The 24000-nt window shown below is 44.7% G+C and overlaps 2 protein-coding genes across 2 annotated transcripts in view; both read right to left on the minus strand.

Annotated features, from left to right (window-relative positions):
• Positions 1–1485, minus strand: part of LOC138956288 (talin-1-like) — a 3886-nt gene extending 2401 nt beyond the window's left edge. The window contains exon 1 of the mRNA XM_070327688.1: positions 1308–1485. Coding sequence (XP_070183789.1) covers positions 1308–1484 — 177 coding nt within the window. The 5' untranslated portion in view covers position 1485. The remainder of the gene's footprint in view (positions 1–1307) is intronic.
• Positions 1486–3353: 1868 nt separating this feature from the next.
• Positions 3354–21401, minus strand: LOC138956287 (dymeclin-like). The gene is made up of 9 exons (XM_070327686.1): positions 21237–21401; positions 19666–19871; positions 16668–16814; positions 16233–16360; positions 14386–14474; positions 13467–13579; positions 12678–12808; positions 7626–7820; positions 3354–3479 (listed from the first exon to the last, which is right to left on the minus strand). Exons 2-9 carry the CDS (start codon positions 19803–19805, stop codon positions 3469–3471), a joined length of 954 nt encoding a protein of 317 aa, XP_070183787.1. The 5' UTR covers positions 19806–19871; positions 21237–21401; the 3' UTR covers positions 3354–3468.
• Between the last annotated feature and the right edge of the window lie 2599 nt (positions 21402–24000).

Genomic DNA, 24000 nt, shown 5'->3' on the forward strand with positions numbered 1-24000 from the left:
ACAAACCCACAGTAGGGACAAAGAAAGGAGACAACCAATATGATGTCAACAGACAAAGCCACAGTAGGGACAAAGACAGAAGACAACCGATATGTTGTCAACAGACAAAGCCACAGTAGGGACAAAGAAAGAAGACAACCGATATGTTGTCAACAGACAAACCACAGTAGGGACAAAGAAAGGAGACAACCAATATGATGTCAACAGACAAAGCCACAGTAGGGACAAAGAAAGAAGACAACCGATATGTTGTCAACAGACAAAGCCACAGTAGGGACAAAGAAAGAAGACAACCAATATGTTGTCAACAGACAAACCCACAGTAGGGACAAAGAAAGGAGACAACCAATATGATGTCAACAGACAAAGCCACAGTAGGGACAAAGAAAGAAGACAACCGATATGTTGTCAACAGACAAAGCCACAGTAGGGACAAAGAAAGAAGACAACCAATATGTTGTCAACAGACAAAGCCACAGAGGGACAAAGAAAGAAGACAACCGATATGATGTCAACAGACAAAGCCACAGTAGGGACAAAGAAAGAAGACAACCGATATGTTGTCAACAGACAAAGCCACAGTAGGGACAAAGAAAGAAGACAACCGATATGTTGTCAACAGACAAAGCCACAGTAGGGACAAAGAAAGAAGACAACCGATATGTTGTCAACAGACAAAGCCACAGTAGGGACAAAGAAAGAAGACAACCGATATGTTGTCAACAGACAAAGCCACAGTAGGGACAAAGACAGGAGACAACCGATATGTTGTCAACAGACAAAGCCACAGTAGGGACAAAGACAGAAGACAACCGATATGTTGTCAACAGACAAAGCCACAGTAGGGACAAAGAAAGAAGACAACCGATATGTTGTCAACAGACAAAGCCACAGTAGGGACAAAGAAAGAAGACAACCGATATGTTGTCAACAGACAAAGCCACAGTAGGGACAAAGAAAGAAGACAACCGATATGTTGTCAACAGACAAAGCCACAGTAGGGACAAAGAAAGAAGACAACCGATATGTTGTCAACAGACAAAGCCACAGTAGGGACAAAGAAAGAAGACAACCGATATGTTGTCAACAGACAAAGCCACAGTAGGGACAAAGAAAGAAGACAACCGATATGTTGTCAACAGACAAAGCCACAGTCGGGACAAAGACAACCCATATGTTGTCAACAGACAAAGCCACAGTAGGGACAAAGACAGAAGACAACCGATATGTTGTCAACAGACAATTAAGTGTTTGTTGTATTTGACTGGCACCCATTTCCTGTGACCCTCCAGCAAAAGTTCACTGACCTGTAACCTCTGCATGGCCACGGAGCCTGGGTCAGCCTTGACCTTGCACGCCATCAGCAGCTGGGCGGTGGAGCCGGCCACTTCCTTGGCGGAGGCGATGAGCTTCTCCTCGCTGGCGTGACCTTGAACCATAGCGTTGGCCGCCTCGCACAGGCTGTGGGTCGCTGCCGCCACCATGCGTGCCTAGGGTAGAGCAAAACACACGTCACACAATAAAGGCCTGGAAATATAGCGGGGATATAGCTCAGTTGGTAGCGCGCTGGATTTGTATTCAGTTGGCCGCTGTCAGCGTGAGTTCGATCCCAGGTTCGGCGGAAATTTATTTCACAGAGTCAACTTTGTGTGCAGACTCTCTTCGGTGTCCGAACCACCCCCCGTGTATACTACATTGGGTGTGCACGTTAAAGATCCCACGATTGACAAAAGGGTCTTTCCTGGCAAAATTGCTTAGGCACAGTTAATAATTGTCTACCATACCCGTGTGACTTGGAATAAGGCTGTGAAAGGTAAATATGCGCCGACATGGCTGCAATCTACTGGCCGTATAAAATTTCATCTCACACGGCATCACTGCAGAGCGCCTAGAACTGTACCCACGGAATATGCGCGATATAAGCCTCATTGATTGATTGATTGATTGAAAGTGAAAGGATGACCAGTCGGAGCCTTTCAACCAACCCACCTCTTTAAACACGCGTCACACAATAAAGGCCTGGAAAGTGAAAGGATGACCAGTCGCAGCAAGTGCTGCCCTCCCGCCTTTCAACCAACCCACCTCTTTAAACACATGTCACACAATAAAGGCCTGGAAAGTGAAAGGATGACCAGTCGCAGCAAGTGCTGCCCTCCCGCCTTTCAACCAACCCACCTCTTTAAACACATGCACATTCCGTCAGCACCGACACACACCAACAACAACGCTGAAGCATGATTAACTATTCAGTCACAGTTCCAACAATTGTTAATGATTTCTATATTCCCGGAAAGAGTAGAATGAAATAACATCCAAGATGATTACAAACTTGCAGACAAACAATCGTCTTTCAATATTATGAAGTCAAGTGATTCTCTGTCAAACGGTTTTCTTCATGTTGTGTCTGTATCCCCTTTTATCTCTTTCTCCTTGTTGCTTTCCATCTTGCACGCACGCACGCACGCACACACACACAAACGCAGCACACACACACACAAACGCAGCACACACACACTAACTCAGACAGGAACTCACGGCACACACTGTAAAACACAGTGATAAGAACACAACTCACGGCAGAGATGAGCCCCTGTGACCACTGTCCTCATCCACCGCATGTCTGTGGAATGTCGAGCTCACCTGGACATAACAACATGACAATCATGGCACCTTGCCTTCACAACACACTGAAAATAACGCCATGACAATCATGGTTACCATGACAACACCTTGCCTTCACAACACACTGAAAATAACGCCATGACAATCATGGTTACCATGACAACACCTTGCCTTCACAACACACTGAAAATAATGCCATGACAATCATGGTTACCGTGACAACACCTTGCCTTCACAACACACTCATCAGCTGCCCAACAGAGACACAAACACGCATCACACTACACCACTGTCCAGACACAAGTTTACTCAATTTGCCAAGTTGATTGCAATGTGAGCTTTCAAAAACGGCCATACAGTTTGCAATTGACTTTGAACTTTGAACTTTATTTATTTACTTGGCAAGTCGAGTAAACTTGTATCTGGAACAAACATTCCGGAAGATTCAAACATAGCGGTATTCAAGAGTCGAGGAATAATGAAAACCTTCGTCTGTGGAGAAAACATGTGAGAGAGAAAGACTGTGAGCAAAATGAAAAAGTTCCCACAACAAGAGTAAAACCAGAACGATCATTTACGGGATTTTCATCCCTATTTGTGTTTGGTATCTCCTGTGGAAACTGAGTTCTTGCTAGATCTAATCTTACCACAGTAATCTTTGCATCATGCAGCAACAATAAGACCCAAGCAAACTAAAGCGCTGACACCAGTTTGACAAGCAGAGTACTCACCTTTCCCTGTGCCACCAGTTCTCGCTGAGCTGCAGACGCAGACTTGAGCAGAGCTGCTGTCGCCTCGGCGATGGACTTGGCTGCTTCCAGAATTTGTTCGTCAAAGTTGAGGCTCTCATCCGCTTTCTGTTGACAGGCAAAGCAAGACCGTCAGTCACGACACAAGGACAGCGCTACCTGTTATAAGATGACTGTTGATAGTCACACAAGGACATCACTACCTGTTATAAGATGACTGTTGATAGTCACACAAGGACAGCGCTACCTGTTATAAGATGACTGTTGATAGTCACACAAGGACAGTGCTACCTGTTATAAGATGACTGTTGATAGTCACACAAGGACAGCGCTACCTGTTATAAGATGACTGTTGATAGTCACACAAGGACAGCGCTACCTGTTATAAGATGACTGTTGATAGTCACACAAGGACAGTGCTACCTGTTATAAGATGACTGTTGATAGTCACACAAGGACAGCACTACCTGTTATAAGATGACTGTTGATAGTCACACAAGGACAGCGCTACCTGTTATACGATGACTGTTGATAGTCTCACAAGGACAGTGCTACCTGTTATAAGATGACTGTTGATAGTCTCACAAGGACAGCGCTACCTGTTATAAGATGACTGTTGATAGTCTCAGAAGGACAGCGCTACCTGTTATAAGCTGACTGTTGATAGTCTCACAAGGACAGTGCTACCTGTTATAAGATGACTGTTGATAGTCACACAAGGACAGCGCTACCTGTTATAAGATGACTGTTGATAGTCACACAAGGACAGCGCTACCTGTTATAAGATGACTGTTGATAGTCACACAAGGACAGCGCTACCTGTTATAAGATGACTGTTGATAGTCTCACAAGGACAGCACTACCTGTTATAAGATGACTGTTGATAATCACACAAGGACAGTGCTACCTGTTATAAGATGACTGTTGATAGTCACACAAGGACAGCGCTACCTGTTATAAGATGACTGTTGATAGTCGCACAAGGACAGTGCTACCTGTTATAAGATGACTGTTGATAGTCTCACAAGGACAGCACTACCTGTTATAAGATGACTGTTGATAGTCACACAAGGACAGCACTACCTGTTATAAGATGACTGTTGATAGTCGCACAAGGACAGTGCTACCTGTTATACGATGACTGTTGATAGTCTCACAAGGACAGTGCTACCTGTTATAAGATGACTGTTGATAGTCTCACAAGGACAGCGCTACCTGTTATAAGATGACTGTTGATAGTCTCAGAAGGACAGCGCTAACTGTTATAAGATGACTGTTGATAGTCACACAAGGACAGTGCTACCTGTTATACGATGACTGTTGATAGTCTCACAAGGACAGTGCTACCTGTTATAAGATGACTGTTGATAGTCTCACAAGGACAGCGCTACCTGTTATAAGATGACTGTTGATAGTCACACAAGGACAGTGCTACCTGTTATAAGATGACTGTTGATAGTCACACAAGGACAGTGCTACCTGTTATAAGATGACTAATGATAGTCACACAAGGACAGCGCTACCTGTTATAAGATGACTGTTGACAGTCACACAAGGACAGTGCTACCTGTTATAAGATGACTGTTGATAGTCTCACAAGGACAGCGCTACCTGTTATAAGATGACTGTTGATAGTCTCAGAAGGACAGCGCTACCTGTTATAAGATGATTGTTGATAGTCTCAGAAGGACAGCGCTACCTGTTATAAGATGACTGTTGATAGTCTCACAAGGACAGCGCTACATGTTATAAGATGACTGTTGATAGTCACACAAGGACAGCGCTACCTGTTATAAGATGACTGTTGATAGTCTCACAAGGACAGCACTACCTGTTATAAGATGACTGTTGATAGTCTCACAAGGACAGCGCTACCTGTTATAAGATGACTGTTGATAGTCTCAGAAGGACAGCGCTAACTGTTATAAGATGACTGTTGATAGTCACACAAGGACAGTGCTACCTGTTATAAGATGACTGTTGATAGTCACACAAGGACAGCGCTACATGTTATAAGATGACTGTTGATAGTCTCACAAGGACAGTGCTACCTGTTATAAGATGACTGTTGACAGTCTCACAAGGACAGTGCTACCTGTTATAAGATGACTGTTGATAGTCTCACAAGGACAGCGCTACCTGTTATAAGATGACTGTTGATAGTCACACAAGGACAGTGCTACCTGTTATAAGATGACTGTTGATAGTCTCACAAGGACAGCGCTACCTGTTATAAGATGACTGTTGATAGTCACACAAGGACAGCACTACCTGTTATAAGATGACTGTTGATAATCACACAAGGACAGTGCTACCTGTTATAAGATGGCTGTTGACAGTCACACAAGGCCAGTGCTACCTGTTATAAGATGACTGTTGATAGTCTCACAAGGACAGTGCTACCTGTTATAAGATGACTGTTGATAGTCTCACAAGGACAGTGCTACCTGTTATAAGATGACTGTTGATAGTCTCACAAGGACAGTGCTACCTGTTATAAGATGACTGTTGATAGTCTCACAAGGACAGTGCTACCTGTTATAAGATGACTGTTGATAGTCACACAAGGACAGTGATACCTGTTATAAGATGACTGTTGATAGTCACACAAGGACAGCGCTACCTGTTATAAGATGACTGTTGATAGTCACACAAGGACAGTGCTACCTGTTATAAGATGACTGTTGATAGTCACACAAGGACAGCACTACCTGTTATAAGATGACTGTTGATAGTCACACAAGGACAGTGCTACCTGTTATAGAGGACGCCTTGCCTTGAGGAACCCTTATAATGAAAACAAAGACCGCATTCAACAACACTTTAGGCACTTCATACGTGTCCACAAACTTATTACATCTGACACAGATGGAGACTGTTATTGCTCTCCGAGACCAAGCTAGCGGTCGTGGTAGAAATCTGAATAAAATGTAATTATTTTGGTAAAAAAAACAAAACAATGACATTGATCTATCAACCCATTTCAGTCAGAATTCCTTTCATGTGTTACGACTGACCACACAAACATGCACTCTTTTGTAGTCTCGGTTATCTGCATAAATCTGAGTTTTTTGTTGGACTCTGACGTCACATGGTTCAATCGATAGATATCTTGCTGCTGTCCAATGTGATTCAGCATGAGGAGAAGCGTCTGAGAAATGTTACAATCCAAAAATAATGAAGACAAACAAAACAAGAAGAAATGACGCACCAACAGAATGAGGAGTTGTAAGATCCCAGAGGCAAGACACAAGTCACAACAAGAAGAAATGACGCACCAACCGAATGAGGAGTTTTAAGATCCGAGGGGCAAGACACAAGTCATAAACAAGAAGGGCAAAGCCCATACGACTCACATGCTTGACCTTGACTGTTACATGACCTTTACCTTCAGGGTCAAGGTCAAATAACTAAACCTAGCAATGACATCATACACTAAGAACTGCTTTACACATTTTTCCTACCAAAATACATGTGACCTTGACCCAAGGTCAAGGTCATCCAAGGTCATGCAACACAAAGCTGTTAATTCAAGACATAGGAAGTACAATGGTGCTTATTGGCTCTTTCTACCATGAGATATGGTCACTTTTAGTGGTTCACTACCTAATTTTGGTCACATTTCATAAGGGTCAAAGTGACCTTGACCATATGTGACCAAATGTGTCTCATGATGAAAGCATAACATGTGCCCCACATAATTTTTAAGTTTGAAACAGTTATCTTCCATAGTTCAGGGTCAAGGTCACTTCAAAATATGTATACAATCCAACTTTGAAGAGCTCCTGTGACATTGACCTTGAAGCAAGGTAAACCAAACTGGTATCAAAAGATGGGGCTTACTTTGCCCTATATATCATATGTAGGTGAGGTATTCAATCTCAAAAACTTCAGAGAAAATGGGAAAAATGGGAAAAATAGCTGTTTTTTAGACAACATTTATGGCCCCTGTGACCTTGACCTCGAAGCAAGGTCAAGATGCCATGTATATTTTTTGGGGCCTTGTCATCATACATCATCTTGCCAAATTTGGTACTGATAGACTGAATAGTGTCCAAGAAATATCCAACGTTAAAGTTTTCCGGACGGACGGACGTCCGGACGTCCGGACGACTCGGGTGAGTACATAGACTCACTTTTGCTTCGCATGTGAGTCAAAAAACCGAGGAAAGAAAGACCGAAAGACACAGAAACACGGCACACAGCACACAGCACACAGCACACAGCACTCAGCACACAGCACACAGCACTCACCATTGGCGTCAGTGAAGGAGAAGAGAGCGTCCCGGAAGGGGTTGGGGGGCGTGCCCCGGTCCACCGTGCAGTGGTTGGTCAGCACCAGCAGCAGCAGTAGGCTCTGATTGGCCAGCAGCGTCTCCGTCACGTCCGTCTCCTCCGGCTTCTTGGCCTTGCTCCCCATCCCAAGCGTCATCACCGACCACAGGCTGGCTGTGTGAACACAATGTATTGTCTGTCTGGCTTGTGTCTTACCAACCAGCGTCATCACCGACCACAGGCTGGCTGTGTGAACACAATGTATTGTCTGTCTGGCTTGTGTCTTACCAACCAGCGTCATCACCGACCACAGGCTGGCTGTGTGAACACAATGTATTGTCTGTCTGGCTTGTGTCTTACCAACCAGCGTCATCACCGACCACAGGCTGGCTGTGTGAACACAATGTATTGTCTGTCTGGCTTGTGTCTTACCAACCAGCGTCATCACCGACCACAGGCTGGCTGTGTGCAGAGAACACAATGTATTGTCTCAGTCTCGCTTGTGTCTTACCAACCAGCGTCATCACCGACCACAGGCTGGCTGTGCGCAGAGAACACAATGTATTGTCTCAGTCTCGCTTGTGTCTTACCAACCAGCGTCATCACCGACCACAGGCTGGCTGTGTGCAGAGAACACAATGTATTGTCTCAGTCTCGCTTGTGTCTTACCAACCAGCGTCATCACCGACCACAGGCTGGCTGTGTGAACACAATGTATTGTCTCAGTCTCGCTTGTGTCTTACCAACCAGCGTCATCACCGACCACAGGCTGGCTGTGTGAACACAATGTATTGTCTCAGTCTCGCTTGTGTCTTACCAACCAGCGTCATCACCGACCACAGGCTGGCTGTGCGCAGAGAACAAACTGTATTGTCTCAGTCTCGCTTGTGTCTTACCAACCAGCGTCATCACCGACCACAGGCTGGCTGTGTGAACACAATGTATTGTCTCAGTCTCGCTTGTGTCTTACCAACCAGCGTCATCACCGACCACAGGCTGGCTGTGCGCAGAGAACACAATGTATTGTCTCAGTCTCGCTTGTGTCTTACCAACCAGCGTCATCACCGACCACAGGCTGGCTGTGCGCAGAGAACACACTGTATTGTCTCAGTCTCGCTTGTGTCTTACCAACCAGCGTCATCACCGACCACAGGCTGGCTGTGCGCAGAGAACACAATGTATTGTCTCAGTCTCGCTTGTGTCTTACCAACCAGCGTCATCACCGACCACAGGCTGGCTGTGTGCAGAGAACACAATGTATTGTGTCAGTCTCGCTTGTGTCTTACCAACCAGCGTCATCACCGACCACAGGCTGGCTGTGTGCAGAGAACACAATGTATTGTCTCAGTCTCGCTTGTGTCTTACCAACCAGCGTCATCACCGACCACAGGCTGGCTGTGTGCAGAGAACACAATGTATTGTCTCAGTCTCGCTTGTGTCTTACCAACCAGCGTCATCACCGACCACAGGCTGGCTGTGCGCAGAGAACACAATGTATTGTCTCAGTCTCGCTTGTGTCTTACCAACCAGCGTCATCACCGACCACAGGCTGGCTGTGTGCAGAGAACACAATGTATTGTCTCAGTCTCGCTTGTGTCTTACCAACCAGCGTCATCACCGACCACAGGCTGGCTGTGCGCAGAGAACACAATGTATTGTCTCAGTCTCGCTTGTGTCTTACCAACCAGCGTCATCACCGACCACAGGCTGGCTGTGTGCAGAGAACACAATGTATTGTCTCAGTCTCGCTTGTGTCTTACCAACCAGCGTCATCACCGACCACAGGCTGGCTGTGTGCAGAGAACACAATGTATTGTCTCAGTCTCGCTTGTGTCTTACCAACCAGCGTCATCACCGACCACAGGCTGGCTGTGTGCAGAGAACACAATGTATTGTCTCAGTCTCGCTTGTGTCTTACCAACCAGCGTCATCACCGACCACAGGCTGGCTGTGCGCAGAGAACACAATGTATTGTCTCAGTCTCGCTTGTGTCTTACCAACCAGCGTCATCACCGACCACAGGCTGGCTGTGTGCAGAGAACACAATGTATTGTCTCAGTCTCGCTTGTGTCTTACCAACCAGCGTCATCACCGACCACAGGCTGGCTGTGCGCAGAGAACACAATGTATTGTCTCAGTCTCGCTTGTGTCTTACCAACCAGCGTCATCACCGACCACAGGCTGGCTGTGCGCAGAGAACACAATGTATTGTCTCAGTCTCGCTTGTGTCTTACCAACCAGCGTCATCACCGACCACAGCCTGGCTGTGCGCAGAGAACACAATGTATTGTCTCAGTCTCGCTTGTGTCTTACCAACCAGCGTCATCACCGACCACAGGCTGGCTGTGCGCAGAGAACACAATGTATTGTCTCAGTCTCGCTTGTGTCTTACCAACCAGCGTCATCACCGACCACAGGCTGGCTGTGCGCAGAGAACACAATGTATTGTCTCAGTCTCGCTTGTGTCTTACCAACCAGCGTCATCACCGACCACAGGCTGGCTGTGCGCAGAGAACACAATGTATTGTCTCAGTCTCGCTTGTGTCTTACCAACCAGCGTCATCACCGACCACAGGCTGGCTGTGCGCAGAGAACACAATGTATTGTCTCAGTCTCGCTTGTGTCTTACCAACCAGCGTCATCACCGACCACAGGCTGGCTGTGCGCAAAGAACACAATGTATTGTCTCAGCCTCGCTTGTGTCTTACCAACCAGCGTCATCACCGACCACAGGCTGGCTGTGCGCAGAGAACACAATGTATTGTCTCAGTCTCGCTTGTGTCATACCAACCAGCGTCATCACCGACCACAGGCTGGCTGTGCGCAGAGAACACAATGTATTGTCTCAGTCTCGCTTGTGTCTTACCAACCAGCGTCATCACCGACCACCGGCTGGCTGTGCGCAGAGAACAAAATGTATTGTCTCAGTCTCGCTGCGCTTGTGTCTTACCAACCAGCGTCATCACCGACCACAGGCTGACTGTGCGCAGAGAACAAACTGTATTGTCTCAGTCTCGCTTGTGTCTTACCAACCAGCGTCATCACCGACCACCGGCTGGCTGTGCGCAGAGAACAAAATGTATTGTCTCAGTCTCGCTTGTGTCTTACCAACCAGCGTCATCACCGACCACAGGCTGGCTGTGCGCAGAGAACAAAATGTATTGTCTCAGTCTCGCTTGTGTCTTACCAACCAGCATCATCACCGACCACAGGCTGGCTGTGCGCAGAGAACAAAATGTACTGTCTCAGTCTCGCTTGTGTCTTACCAACCAGCGTCATCACCGACCACAGGCTGGCTGTGCGCAGAGAACAAAATGTATTGTCTCAGTCTCGCTTGTGTCTTACCAACCAGCGTCATCACCGACCACAGGCTGGCTGTGCGCAGAGAACAAAATGTATTGTCTCAGTCTCGCTTGTGTCTTACCAACCAGCGTCATCACCGACCACAGGCTGGCTGTGCGCAGAGAACAAAATGTATTGTCTCAGTCTCGCTTGTGTCTTACCAACCAGCGTTGGCAAAGCCCATACGACTCACATGCTTTACACATTTTCCTACCAAAATACATGTGACCTTGACCCAAGGTCAAGGTCATGCAACACAAAGCTGTTAATTCAAGACATAGGAAGTACAATGGTGCTTATTGGCTCTTTCTACCATGAGATATGGTCACTTTTAGTGGTTCACTACCTTATTTTGGTCACATTTCATAAGGGTCAAAGTGACCTTGACCTTGATCATATGTGACCAAATGTGTCTCATGATGAAAGCATAACATGTGCCCCACATAATTTTTAAGTTTGAAACAGTTATCTTCCATAGTTCAGGGTCAAGGTCACTTCAAAATATGTATACAATCCAACTTTGAAGAGCTCCTGTGACCTTGACCTTGAAGCAAGGTAAACCAAACTGGTATCAAAAGATGGGGCTTACTTTGCCCTATATATCATATATAGGTGAGATATTCAATCTCAAAAACTTCAGAGAAAATGGGAAAAATGTGAAAAATAGATGTTTTTTAGGCAACATTTATGGCCCCTGCGACCTTGACCTTGAAGCAAGGTCAAGATGCTATGTATGTTTTTTGGGGCCTTGTCATCATACACCATCTTGCCAAATTTGGTACTGATAGACTGAATAGTGTCCAAGAAATATCCAACGTTAAAGTTTTCCGGACGGACGGACGTCCGGACGGACGTCCGGACGGACGGACGACTCGGGTGAGTACATAGACTCACTTTTGCTTCGCATGTGAGTCAAAAATGTATTGTCTCAGTCTCGCTTGTGTCTTACCAACCAGCGTCATCACCGACCACAGGCTGGCTGTGCGCAGAGAACAAAAATCAAAACTGTATTGTCTCAGCCTTGCTGGACAATTTGTCAGATAAGCTTATTTTCTGTATTAGGCCAAATAAAAATATATGTTTGTTTAGGTTTATGTGACCAAAAAAGATAGGGTCGGTAGGTCAGCTTTAAAAAAAAAAATTTTTTAAATTTTTTTAAAGATTTAGTCGAGTTTAAAGGAGGTTACTTCCCTTTGTCTCGGTATGGTCCGCAAAATGTGCCAAAAGTTAGTGTTTTTAAAAAAAATAAGTTTTAGGGTTGGCGGGAAAAAATAGGGTCTACCCTAAACCAACATTTTGTGTGTGGCCGTATAAGTATTCATATGTCCACTTAAAAGACCGCTGGGTGGAAGTACAGTTAAAGTGAGATTTTGTTTTGTCATAAAGTAAACATTCCAAGAACCTACCACTCTGTGTTTTGATTCACAATTTGGGAACGTTGGCAGTCTGTCTCTTTCTGGAATTTTACAAAAGATATACAAGTGCAGCTGTACTGTGTCACAAATTTAAAGGTGCAGCTGTACTCTGCCACACATGGAAAGGTACAGCTATGCTTTGCCACAAATTTAGAGGCACAGGTAAACTATGCCACAAATTTAAAGTCGCAGCCGTATTCTGCCACAAACTTAAATGTGCAACTGTACTCTTCCACAAATGTACAGGTGCAGCTGCACTGTGCCCCAGACTTACAGGCCACAGCGTTGGTGACGGAGGAGAGAAGTCCAGCCTCCTCGTTGTTCTTGAAGAGCTCAGCGGGACACTTCTCCTGATTGATGTAGTTCCACAGTAACACCTTCACCAGCAGGGGGGCATGGATTGCACTGAACACACACAACAGTTACACTTGATTGCACTGAATAAACACAGCGCTAGCACTTCATACAACATGGACAAAATAGATAAAAAGAACAACCAATACTGTACACATATGGGTACAAAGAAGACGAAACAAACATCGACGTTCGGACCACTAAGGTCTTCCTCAGGCACATGAATAAAGCAGAAAAAAGATGACGGACGATAGACCAGCACTACAGAGTAACGATTCACACTGTACGATTCATAAACCAAAATCAAGAAAATGGAGATATGAAATGATATGTGCTGAATGAGCGGAGTAGCAAAACTTGGTCCACTTTCAAAATATACATGCCACATGGAAGCTGTGGACCACTGGACCACAAATAGACCTACTGAGTGATCTATGCACACACAGACATAGACAAGTACACAGACAGACAGACAGTAAGTGTTTGTGTGTATGTATGTAGAAGGGGAGAGCACTCATCACTTGCTGTGTGTGTGTGTGTGTATGTGTGTGTGTGTGTGTGAATGTACAGCGGGGAGGGAGGGGGGGGGGGGCACTCACCACTTGCCGTTCGTGAGGTAGTGGTAGAGTTTGAACTGTGTGGCGGGCTGTGTGTGTGTGTGTGTGTGTGTGTGTCTACAGCAGGGAGAGGGGGGGGGGGGGACACTCACCACTTTCCGTGCATGAGGTAGTTGTAGAGTTTGAACTGCGTGGCGGGCTGGGGTTGAAACATCTGGATGGACAGCAGCACCAGCAGCATGTTGAGGCTCTCCAGGTGAAATTCCTGCACAGCAAACAACACATCAAGACACACTCACACATACACCCACAGTCACCAGATATCCTCACATTGTGAATTTCAAGACTACAAACACAACACATTAATACACATTCACACATACACCCACAGTTACAAGATATGCTCATATTGTGAATCTTAAAAAAACAAAAACCCACACAACAACACACAAACAGTCATGGACATTTCATGTCATGAGTAGCCTCCCTTGCTCATTGATCCATTAGTTTTGGTTGTTGAATTGTTGCATCTGTAGTTCCTCTTTCTGTCCTTTTTCTTTTTTTCTACTTTGTTAATGTGATTGAAGAAGACCCTAGGCTAGAAACGTTGCTGTTATTTGCATCATATAATCAAGTATTTTTTGGTCTTTTATTTATCGCTCTCACGCGCATTAATTGTTGTTCTTCTGCATATCGTCGCTGTAATTCACGAACCTCGTATCTCAATTTTTAAGGTTTTGGAACTAAAACAATAGTAAGCTCCCTTTGATGTTTGAGAGCAAACTCTACCAGGGTGATAGTAGCAGAAACATGGATTTCACAAGAGAGGGAGTGTTATGTTTCGTTCTGTGTGACTTGGAATAATAGGCCATGAAAAGTAAATATTCGCCGTAACGGCTTGAGATTTACTGGCCGATGTGAATGCGTAATATATTGTGTAAAAAATTCCATCTCACACGGCAGAAATTAATATGTAAAGCGCTTAGAGAACGTCAAGCGCTATATAAATCTCCCATATAAAAAATAAACATAAAAATAACAAGAGCAGTAAAAAGAGCGTTCTTACAACACTGGAACGTCCACCAGGAGCTCAACCAGTGCAGTGATAAATTTCTCTATGTGCGCCCCGATCTCGTCGTCTGTGTCGTCCGCAGGGGTGCCTAAAAACGACAAAATATTGAAAGAAAGAAACAAACCACAAATTCCCCTCTGACTACGACAAAAAGCAACTTTTACAGACGGCAAAGCGCGATCATTCAAATTCAAACGCAGAACAGTTTGCTTTGTGAGTATGAAACAAGCAAAATGTTGATACTCTTTTCTTGATTTTCAACTCTGGTCTAATGATAATCAAATAACCAAAGGGAAGTAATCGCTCTTTATGCATACGACATGTGTAATAGAGTAAGCGAGAGTTGTACGGAACCTTTTCTCCTGGCACACGAGAGAATAACAAGCATTGAAATGAACAAGCGACTTTTATCTTCTGAAAAGGTTCCGTACAACTCTCGCTTACTCTATTACACATGTTGTATGCACAAAGAGCGATTACTTCCCTTTGGTTATTTGATATCTTACACCGCTCTGCCTCATTCTGTTTAAGATTCTGGTCTAATGAGTTTTCTGAAGAGAGTATATCAACACTTTAGCGTTATGAGCACTGCAGGGACGGCCACATTGTCCGCCTGGTAGCCAGGGGCAAATATAAAATGTAGAAACCGTCTGGCAGCTCGCCCGGCTGGCCAGTGAACATTCTGGTGAAATGCAAAACAATATTCAGTTGTACTATCGAGTTTTAAAGTTATTGAAACATTTTACAATGCAGAAATTTCTGTCGTCTGCAAAAATGCTGGCATGTTATGGCACTGTCTGGAAACTAACGCGATAGTCGGACAGAGTTGCGCCCCTGGAACGGCAGGTGCAGTTCCGGTTTGTGTTTGCAAAATGGAACCGCATGACAATCCGCCCTTCAACGTCTTTACCCGCGTAGTTCGAACAGCAGACACAGTAACGTTTCCCTCCACCACTAATCTTCCTCTCTCGTTCAGCCATTTGGGACGTAAACAAAACAACCGGAACTACCCACCGACAGCACCGCGGGCTATGTCAGGGACGGAGAACTCTTATCACTTTCGTTTTGAGACAATGCTATTGGGAAACGAGAATGAGGCTCCTATTTTGGATGCTCTTCTGGCATTTTATTGTTTGCACTGCGGCTGGGCTGTTTGTACTTTCACTACTGAATTCAACGCCACATATGTCTGTCATCAGGTGAACCTGCATAAAAAAATCACTTAATAAGTCTGATGCTGAGATCAACCCTGTAAAGAGTGGTCCCAGTTCAATTGGGAGACGATGGTTTGTTCTATTTTGTACAAGATTTCTAAACACAGCAAGACCGGATTTTTGACTGAAACAACATTGCTCAAACTGGTAAACATAAAGTCCCGCAAAACATAGATTCCTCGCAGCTTGAGTACAAATAGCGCAATGAAGAGTACCAAAAACAAAACCAAAAAAGCCAGAGAAGATGCCAGCTGGGAAAGACTATTCATCGCTGGCCTCACAGTCCAGCTGGGAAAGACTATTCATCGCTGGCCTCACAGTCCAGCTGTCGATAGTATCACCGCCCTTTTGCATGTAAAACAAACCTGACAGTCAATCATATCATCACTGTGTCATAATTTTCATGTGTGGTATGTAACTCCCTAGTGACTTTTCTGACGGGCTAGCGACTACTCTTGCGGTTACTCGCCCAGCTGGTGAGTTACATTTATGAGTTAGGCCATCCCTGTATGTGTGAACGATGACATCTGGAATTCTGTGTGCTCAACTTGGCTTCAATCTCACTGCAGCCAATGTGCTAGTCTTCAACATATCTCTAACAAAATCCCAGACATAGGCAGCGGCCGGCTTACCATCAGCATTGGGAGGTCGGCAGTCAAACTGCTGAATCAGCAGCTCCTCAGACAGGTGTTCCACGAAGTATTTACACAGGCAGCGGATGATGAAGAGAGAGTTGTAGGTCTGCCAGATAAAGATGTTGCTGCAAGAAACATAGAGCGTTCAGAGTGGCCACTCAGGTAATACAGTGGAACCCCCCCTTTTAACAATTCCAAAAATCTTAGAAAATCGGGTTTAAAAAAAGAAGGGGGTCTTAAAATGGGGGTAATTTGACAGAGGTTGTGAACAGAAAGTCGGGGAAAACAAGGGTTTAACAAGGAAGAAGTCTTAAAATGGGGGTAATTTGACAGAGGTTGTGAACAGAAAGTCGGGGAAAACAAGGGTTTAACAAGGAAGAAGTCTTAAAATGGGGGTAATTTGACAGAGGTTATGAACAGAAAACAACTCACTCTTCGCACTGAGCGGAGGCCTTGAGCTCTGTGGCGCGGATCATAAAGTTGTGAACCAAGGCCTGCAGGTTGCCTGTGTGACAGTTGTTGATGGCAAAATTTCGCGCAATCAGCGACGTTGACTCCTCCAACAGTCTGGCATCGGCGCTGCAACAACAACAACACTTTGGTTACTCCAGTCATCATCAACAGGGCCTGGCTGTTATCCGTTCTTCGTTGTCGAAGACTCATGTTACGCTTGGAAGTCTGGTCTGATGAGTCCGGAGATGGATGACTAGGCCTAAGTAACCCGGCCAGGATTCCCCTCCCACATGACATTTACGACACACATGAGAGCAGGGATGGCCAAATCGTCCGCCCGATTACCAGTGGCAAAAAAATCCGCCGGGCTAGTAGAAACCACCTGGCTGGCCAGGGAAAATTCTGGTCAAATGTAAAACTTTTTTTTTTTTTTTAGTTTTAAAGCATTGCAGATGCAGTGCTATGGTTCCTATGGGAAGGCTGGGATCACACAGCTGAGTGTCATTCACTTAACGAATGCGACTTTGAGGGTGCTCAGGTTCTGTTTACCTGACCAACACCGCAGGTGCGGCAGTTCCCAGGCCTGGTTGTAAGCCTGAGACAGATAGTGAGACAAGAGACAGATAGTGAGACAAGTGACAGATAGTGAGACAAGAGACAGATAGTGAGACAAGAGACAGATAGTGAGACAAGAGACAGATAGTGAGACAAGAGACAGATAGTGAGACAAGAGACAGATAGTGAGACAAGAGACAGACAGTGAGACAAGAGACAGACAGTGAGACAAGAGACAGACAGTGAGACAAGAGACAGACAGTGAGACAAGAGACAGATAGTGAGACAAGAGACAGATAGTGAGACAAGAGACAGACAGTGAGACAAGAGACAGACAGTGAGACAAGAGACAGATAGTGAGACAAGAGACAGATAGTGAGACAAGAGACAGATAGTGAGACAAGAGACAGACAGTGAGACAAGAGACAGACAGTGAGACAAGAGACAGACAGTGAGACAAGAGACAGACAGTGAGACAGGAGACAGATAGTGAGACAAGAGACAGATAGTGAGACAATAACATCATCGGGTTTGTATGGGTTGTGGGAGAGTGACCGTTTCTTGCAAAGCGACTTCTTCTTCTTCTTCTTCTTCTGCGTTCATGGGCTGAAACTCCCACGTACACTCGTGTTTTTTGCACGAATGGGGGTTTACGTGTATGACCGTTTTTACCCCGCCATTTAGGCAGCCATACGCCGCTTTCGATGAAGCATGCTGGGTATTTTCGTATTTCTATAACCCACCGAACTCTGACATGGATTACAGGATCTTTTCCGTGCGCACTTGGTTTTGTGCTTGCGTGTACACACAAAGGGGGATAAGGCACTAGCAGGTCAGCACATAAGTTGGCCTGGGAGATCGGAAAAATCTACACTCTTAACCCACCAGGCAGCCGCGGCCGGGATTCGAACTCACGACCTTCCGATTAGGAGGCCGATGTCTTACCACTGCGCCCGTCGCAAAACGACTTGCAAACAATGCAGAGCTGACCACTAGTGAGGGGTGTGCCAGAAACACATCCGTGTCTCCATGTGTTTCTGCCACACCCCTTGTAAGGCCCCTTACTGTTTCTCTGCCGTTTTGCAGGAACCCCTGTTTTGCACTTGGGAGTATTCTCAAACAAACTTGGTGTAATATCAGAAAAACAAGAGGCGAAGCCTTTGAGGCTCCCGTAAGAAATCGACAAACAGTAACACAAACTCAATCACTCCGTCACACATACACAGTAAGCATAGACACGGTGCAAGAGTGGGAGACGCTAGATCTAGATCTGTCTGTCTGTAGTCTACTTACGAGTTACGGGGACACGACTGCCACTGAGATCGACACTGCCCTTTCGACAGCGCTTCCTCGCGCAGACACTGAAAACACGCTGTGCAGATCAACCTGTAGGAAATCTCCTTTGGTATCATCTTTATCTATTTTTTTCTGGAGCCGCTACCAAACCGAACAATGTGAAATCGTCTTCCCCGAATCGGCGAATGCAGCTCGGTTAGAACTGAGAAGTGAATCTATACCACAATCCTTCAAGCGATCTGACCTAACCTTGACCCCTGACCTGGTCTACATACCACACACAACACAAATCAGTCACCAGTTTTTACCCCCCCAAAACCCACCACCACCCGTTTTCTTTGGATACACACTTTATCTCAATACGTGCCGACGAAATGTTGATCATTGCTTCAATACTTTGAAGCTGTTGCTTGGATAATAACCCGGTAAAATTAGTATTTCGGTCTTCAGTCAAATGTTAAAGTTTCTATCACACACGCACGCACGCACAGACAGACAAAAGTTAGTATCGCATAGGCTACACTTACGTGAGCCAATTAGCGTACTCCACACAGCACTTGAACATCCATGATTCAATCAGGCTTCACACGCATCCATCACACAGCTAATTAAGTTTACCAACACATTTAAAACAAAAGCTTCTTCCAATGTTTACTGACAAAAACTGTATTTATGTGTCAAAATACTGGATCGGCTTCGGGATGCGCTTGTGAAGAAAAGTAGTCCAGGAGATTTTCTCGTTGTATTTATTTTTACTAACCGTACTGCTCGTATTTTGGACAATCATGCGTACAAAATACGGTGAAATCGTTTGGGTTCCTAGGTCTGTCTACCATTTTGCAGGAAAAGGTTAACCAACTTAACGCTTCCACAACCCACACAAAGACGACAGAGTTATTTGTGAAGATAGTTTATTACAGTGGCAAGATATCGGCCTCCCAATCAGATGGTCATGAGTTCAAATCCCGGCTGCGGCCGCCTGGTGGGTTAAGGGAGGAGATTTTTCCGCCAGAATGACTAGGTAAATAAAAACGGTCATACACGTAAAACTTCACTCTTGCAAAAACACGAGTGAACGTGGGAGTTTCAGCCCATGAATGAAAAAAAGAGAAAAAAAGTGCATTACCTTGACACAGGGATGAGGAAGGAAAAGGAGAGCAGCTGGTTCCAGAAGGGGTCCATGGGGTTGACGGGCTCGGTGCCGGACAGTCGCTTCAGGTAGTCGTTGTGCCCCAGCTCACTCAGGCTGCTGCTGGACGCCCCCATGACGACTGACCGCTGTCTGCCCACTGGACCTTCAGGTGATGTGTGGTGGACGCTCTACCTCACAGTCTATAGAGGGACAAAGTCGACCAGTTTTGAACTTGTGTTGTTCACTTTTATTTGCTATAGATAAAAACAGACGTTCAAAATCAGTAAATGTTTTGTTTTAACAAGACTAATTATTCAATTTTCATCATGAAATAAACAACGTACAGCCCTGAAAGTCAAACAAATCGTGTGATTCTGAAAACGTACAAACCAGAGAGCAAACTTTACTAGCCAAACCAACAATTTGTTTCAGCAACTCTACTTATATTTGGCGAGTAGATGAACATTTCTACTCGCCAGTTACAGGTTTCTACTCGCCATTGCGAGTAAAATACTTGCTACTTTCAGGCCTGACATATACATGTATCAGCAAATGTTTGCTGTGAGCCCAGGTGTTATTGAGTGTTTTAATCTTCAATATATATATATATATATATATCTCCTGCATTCACAACATGATTTGTTTGTTTTGTCCTTTACTTTTCTGATGCTGGATACATTTTTTATTTTTGTTGACAAGGTACACACCTGACCAGTTCATGGCCACAGGTTATACTGAAGTTACACTTGGATATGATACCCGCACAGCTGCAACTATTACATCACAGCTGCAACTATTACATCACAGCTGTAACTATTACATCACAGCTGCAACTATTACATCACAGCTGCAACTATTCAGGGGTGGGACTCTCTTGTGATGAAAAAAGAGGAAATCCCTTTTTTTTATTATTTTTTAAATGGTACATTAAAATCTGTGCAATCTGGTGCATTCTGAAGCTAAAATTCAACTCGTTTGGATCAGGTAAAAAAGACATTCTCCTCACTCTCCCGCCACTTTCAGAGTGACGTTTCTTTACTTTGACATAATAGATTGCACGAGGCTTTAGAAGAGATCGAGGTTCCAAAACAAGCGTCTTCCTCGACTGCAGGACATTTTCAGTGAAAACTAAAATACACGTAAAGTACATACGTGGGATAAACAGAATACTACTACTACATGGCTTGCTGTGTCGTACCAGATTTACACTCGTTGCTTTTTCAAATAGTGAACAGCTCGCAGTTCAATATTTAAAAAAACAACTCGTGTAAATCTGGTACGACACAGCAAGCCATGTAGTAACTAAGTATTCTCTGTTTACTTCATGGGCGGAAACGTACATGCTTAGTGTAATTTCTATGTGTCCATGTGATGCACAACTGCGACACTTCAAGCAAGCCTACCTGTTCAGACAGAAATAGTTGTCAGACAATACTGGAAACATACACAATCTGTCAAAATATCAAACGTTTTGAAAAGAACAGAAACAAAATCGTCTGGCTAGTTGAAGAAGGCAGGCCAGTGCTCAGTTTGTATCGCAGTTCGCACAGAACAAATTTGTTTACCTCATAATCAAGTCGTAGCATGTGGACATTTCCGACGAAATGTAACCTTTTCAATCAAAACATGCGTTGTACGTGAAGACAGGAGACTACAGTCAAAGGAGGCAGACACAACTGTGTAAACTTCCGTGGATTTTATGTCGTCTGATATTTCCTCCACGTCGTTGCTCGCTGCTGATTCTACTTCCGGTTTACTTCCCTTGCAAGGGAGTAATCATTGCAGAATAAGCTTAGTAGTCATTCTGGCAGGGGATAATCTATTACGAAGCAGACAGAGTGGTAGTGGTTATGGTGATAGTGGTGGTGGTAGAGGAGGTGGGGGAGAGCAGAGAGAGAGAGAGAGAGAGAGAGAGAGAGAGAGAGAGAGAGAGAGAGAGAGAGAGAGAGAGAGAGAGAAAGACTGAGAGAGAGAGAGAGAGAGAGAGAGAGAGAGAGGGGGGGGGGGGGGGGCGTTTTAATGTTGAGGGTGAAGGCATTGACGAATGATCGCTCAGTGGGACAATGTTTGCATCACTGACATCATGTCAGTACCAACATGCCATTCGGCCGGACAGGCAAAGCACGCAACACAAGATACGAATACACAGGAAACCCCGACAAACAAACAAACAAACACGCAAACAAACAAGCAAACGGATAGTTTGTAAAACATCTCTCTCTCTCTCTCTCTCTCTCTCTCTCTCTCTCTCTCTCTCTCTCTCTCTCTCTCTCTCTCTCTCTTTAAGTTTATCTTGCTTCCACACATACACTATCACACGCACAAACGGCGGCACTGGCACACGCGCGCAAGCACACGCAGAGAGAACGAACGAACGAACGAACGAGGGAACGGTTTATTTATGCATAGTCCGTCGGCCCATTGCAAAGGAAACAGTGGGACCAATGTTGGGGGTTGGGCAAGTTTGAATATGTAAAATATTCCGGTTAGGGTTGAATAACGAAATAGATTGCCACAGGTCACATAAGAGTTCTCTTGAACACTATTTTATGCAGCTGGAACACTCAGCTTAGTTTGTGTGTGTGTGTGGGGGGGGGGGTTTGAGGGGGGGGGGGGGGGGGGGGCAGGGTCATAGGTAGTGGAATCCTCCCTTTAAGAGCTACAAAAACCTGAGAAAATTAGGTCTTAAAATGGGGGTAAACTTATAGAGGTTATGAACAGAATATCTTAGAAAACAGGGCCTTGAACATTTTTTCAAAGGGAGGGACTCTTCAGTATATGGGGTAAGGTGGTTCAGGGAGGGGCGGGGGTAACGAAGGCGAGTCTTGTGTAAGTATTTGCTTTTCTTGTTTTTTTTTAATTTGGTCAAGTTTTGACTAAATATTTTAACATAGACGGGGAATCGAGACGAGGGTCGTAATGTATGTGTGCACGCGTATGTATATAATTATACATGTGTGTGTGTGTGTGTGTGTGTGTGTGTGTGTGTGTGTGTGTGTGTGTGTGTGTGTGTGTGTGTGTGTGTGTGTGTGTGTGTGCGTGTAGATTGATTCCGTGTAAACCACTGGTCCGATCTTCATAACAAATTTCCAGCTGATATCACCGGACCGTTTTTTCTTTTTTTGTGATAAATGTCTTCGACGACGTCATATCCGGCTTATAGTGAAAGTTGAGGCCGCACTGTCACTCCCTTATTTTTTGTCCAAATGGATTAAAATTGTGGTCAACTAATCTTCGACGAAGGCGGACTTTGGTATTGCATTTCAGCTTGGAGGCTCACAAATTCATTAATGAGTTTGGTCTTTAAAAATCTGAAAATTGTAAGTAATTTTTTTTAGATGTCGATCCAAAATAGTTTCCTTTCATTCTTTACCATTTCCTGACTCCAAAAACAGATACATATGTTATATCGGATTAAAGCCTAATCAAACTTAGAAATGTAAAAATATGACAATTCGAATGAAAATAAAAATGTCAAAAATCGAGTTTAAAACAATTTCATCTTATTCCCTCCCCGCTGTCAGTGCCTGATTCCAAAAACATAGATATGTTATGTTTGGATTCCAAACAAGCTCAGAAAGTTAAAAAGAATAAAGTTACAGAATAAAGCGCTATGCTGCTATATGCAACTGCTACTACGATATACTGGCTTGTCAATTACACGTGCGGGGGACTGATGATACTATATTGTCTTGGTGAAAACATACAGTGCGTGCAGTTTCATTCTGTGAGTTCGACAGATTGACTAAATGTTGTATTTTCGCCTTACGCGGCTTGTTTTTTGTTTGAATAGAGCACGGTATTCTGTGTTGGCCTCGACATATTCAACCAGGTCTTTGTATTCAACCAGGTCTTTGTATTCAACCAGGTCTTTGTGTTCAACCAGGTCTTTGTATTCAACCAGGTCTTTCGGTATTCAACCAGGTCTTTGTCGTCGAAAAATACATAATTTAACTCCTTTTCTGGTTTCCCTGCATTCTTCATCAAACCACTCTGCCTCCTGGTATTGTTTGTTGGCAAAACATTTCCTTACCATGCATCGGCTGGCAGCTCCAAGACACTCAATAAAACCAAGCAATGCTCCCTGAAAATCACAATAAGAATTTGTGTGATTTTGTTTGCAGATGACACTACCATACATTCTAGTAACACCAATTTAAGTCGTTTATCAGAATCACGGGAAGAACGTGTTTCTTTCTGTCAACACGCTTGACTGACCCGGGCCAGGGTCAGGCTCGAGTGAGAGAGAGAGAGAGAGAGAAAGAGACAGAGAGAAAGAGAAAGAGCGAGTAGTCTCTCAGTTTACTCTCACCATAGAAACGAACACAA

The sequence above is a fragment of the Littorina saxatilis genome, unplaced genomic scaffold (assembly GCF_037325665.1).
Source record: "Littorina saxatilis isolate snail1 unplaced genomic scaffold, US_GU_Lsax_2.0 scaffold_541, whole genome shotgun sequence".
NCBI classification, from domain to species: domain Eukaryota; kingdom Metazoa; phylum Mollusca; class Gastropoda; order Littorinimorpha; family Littorinidae; genus Littorina; species Littorina saxatilis.

Excerpts from the sequence above, each read along its gene's own strand:
- LOC138956287 (XM_070327686.1), bottom strand. The coding sequence starts at position 19,805 with ATGGGGGCGTCCAGCAGCAGCCTGAGTGAGCTGGGGCACAACGACTAC. Across the intron at positions 16,361-16,667 it reads GCCTCCGCTCAGTGCGAAGA|CAACATCTTTATCTGGCAGA; the intron begins GTGAGTTGTTTT and ends TGTTTCTTGCAG. Across the intron at positions 12,809-13,466 it reads TACCTCATGCACGGAAAGTG|TGCAATCCATGCCCCCCTGC; the intron begins GTGAGTGTCCCC and ends GTGTGTGTTCAG.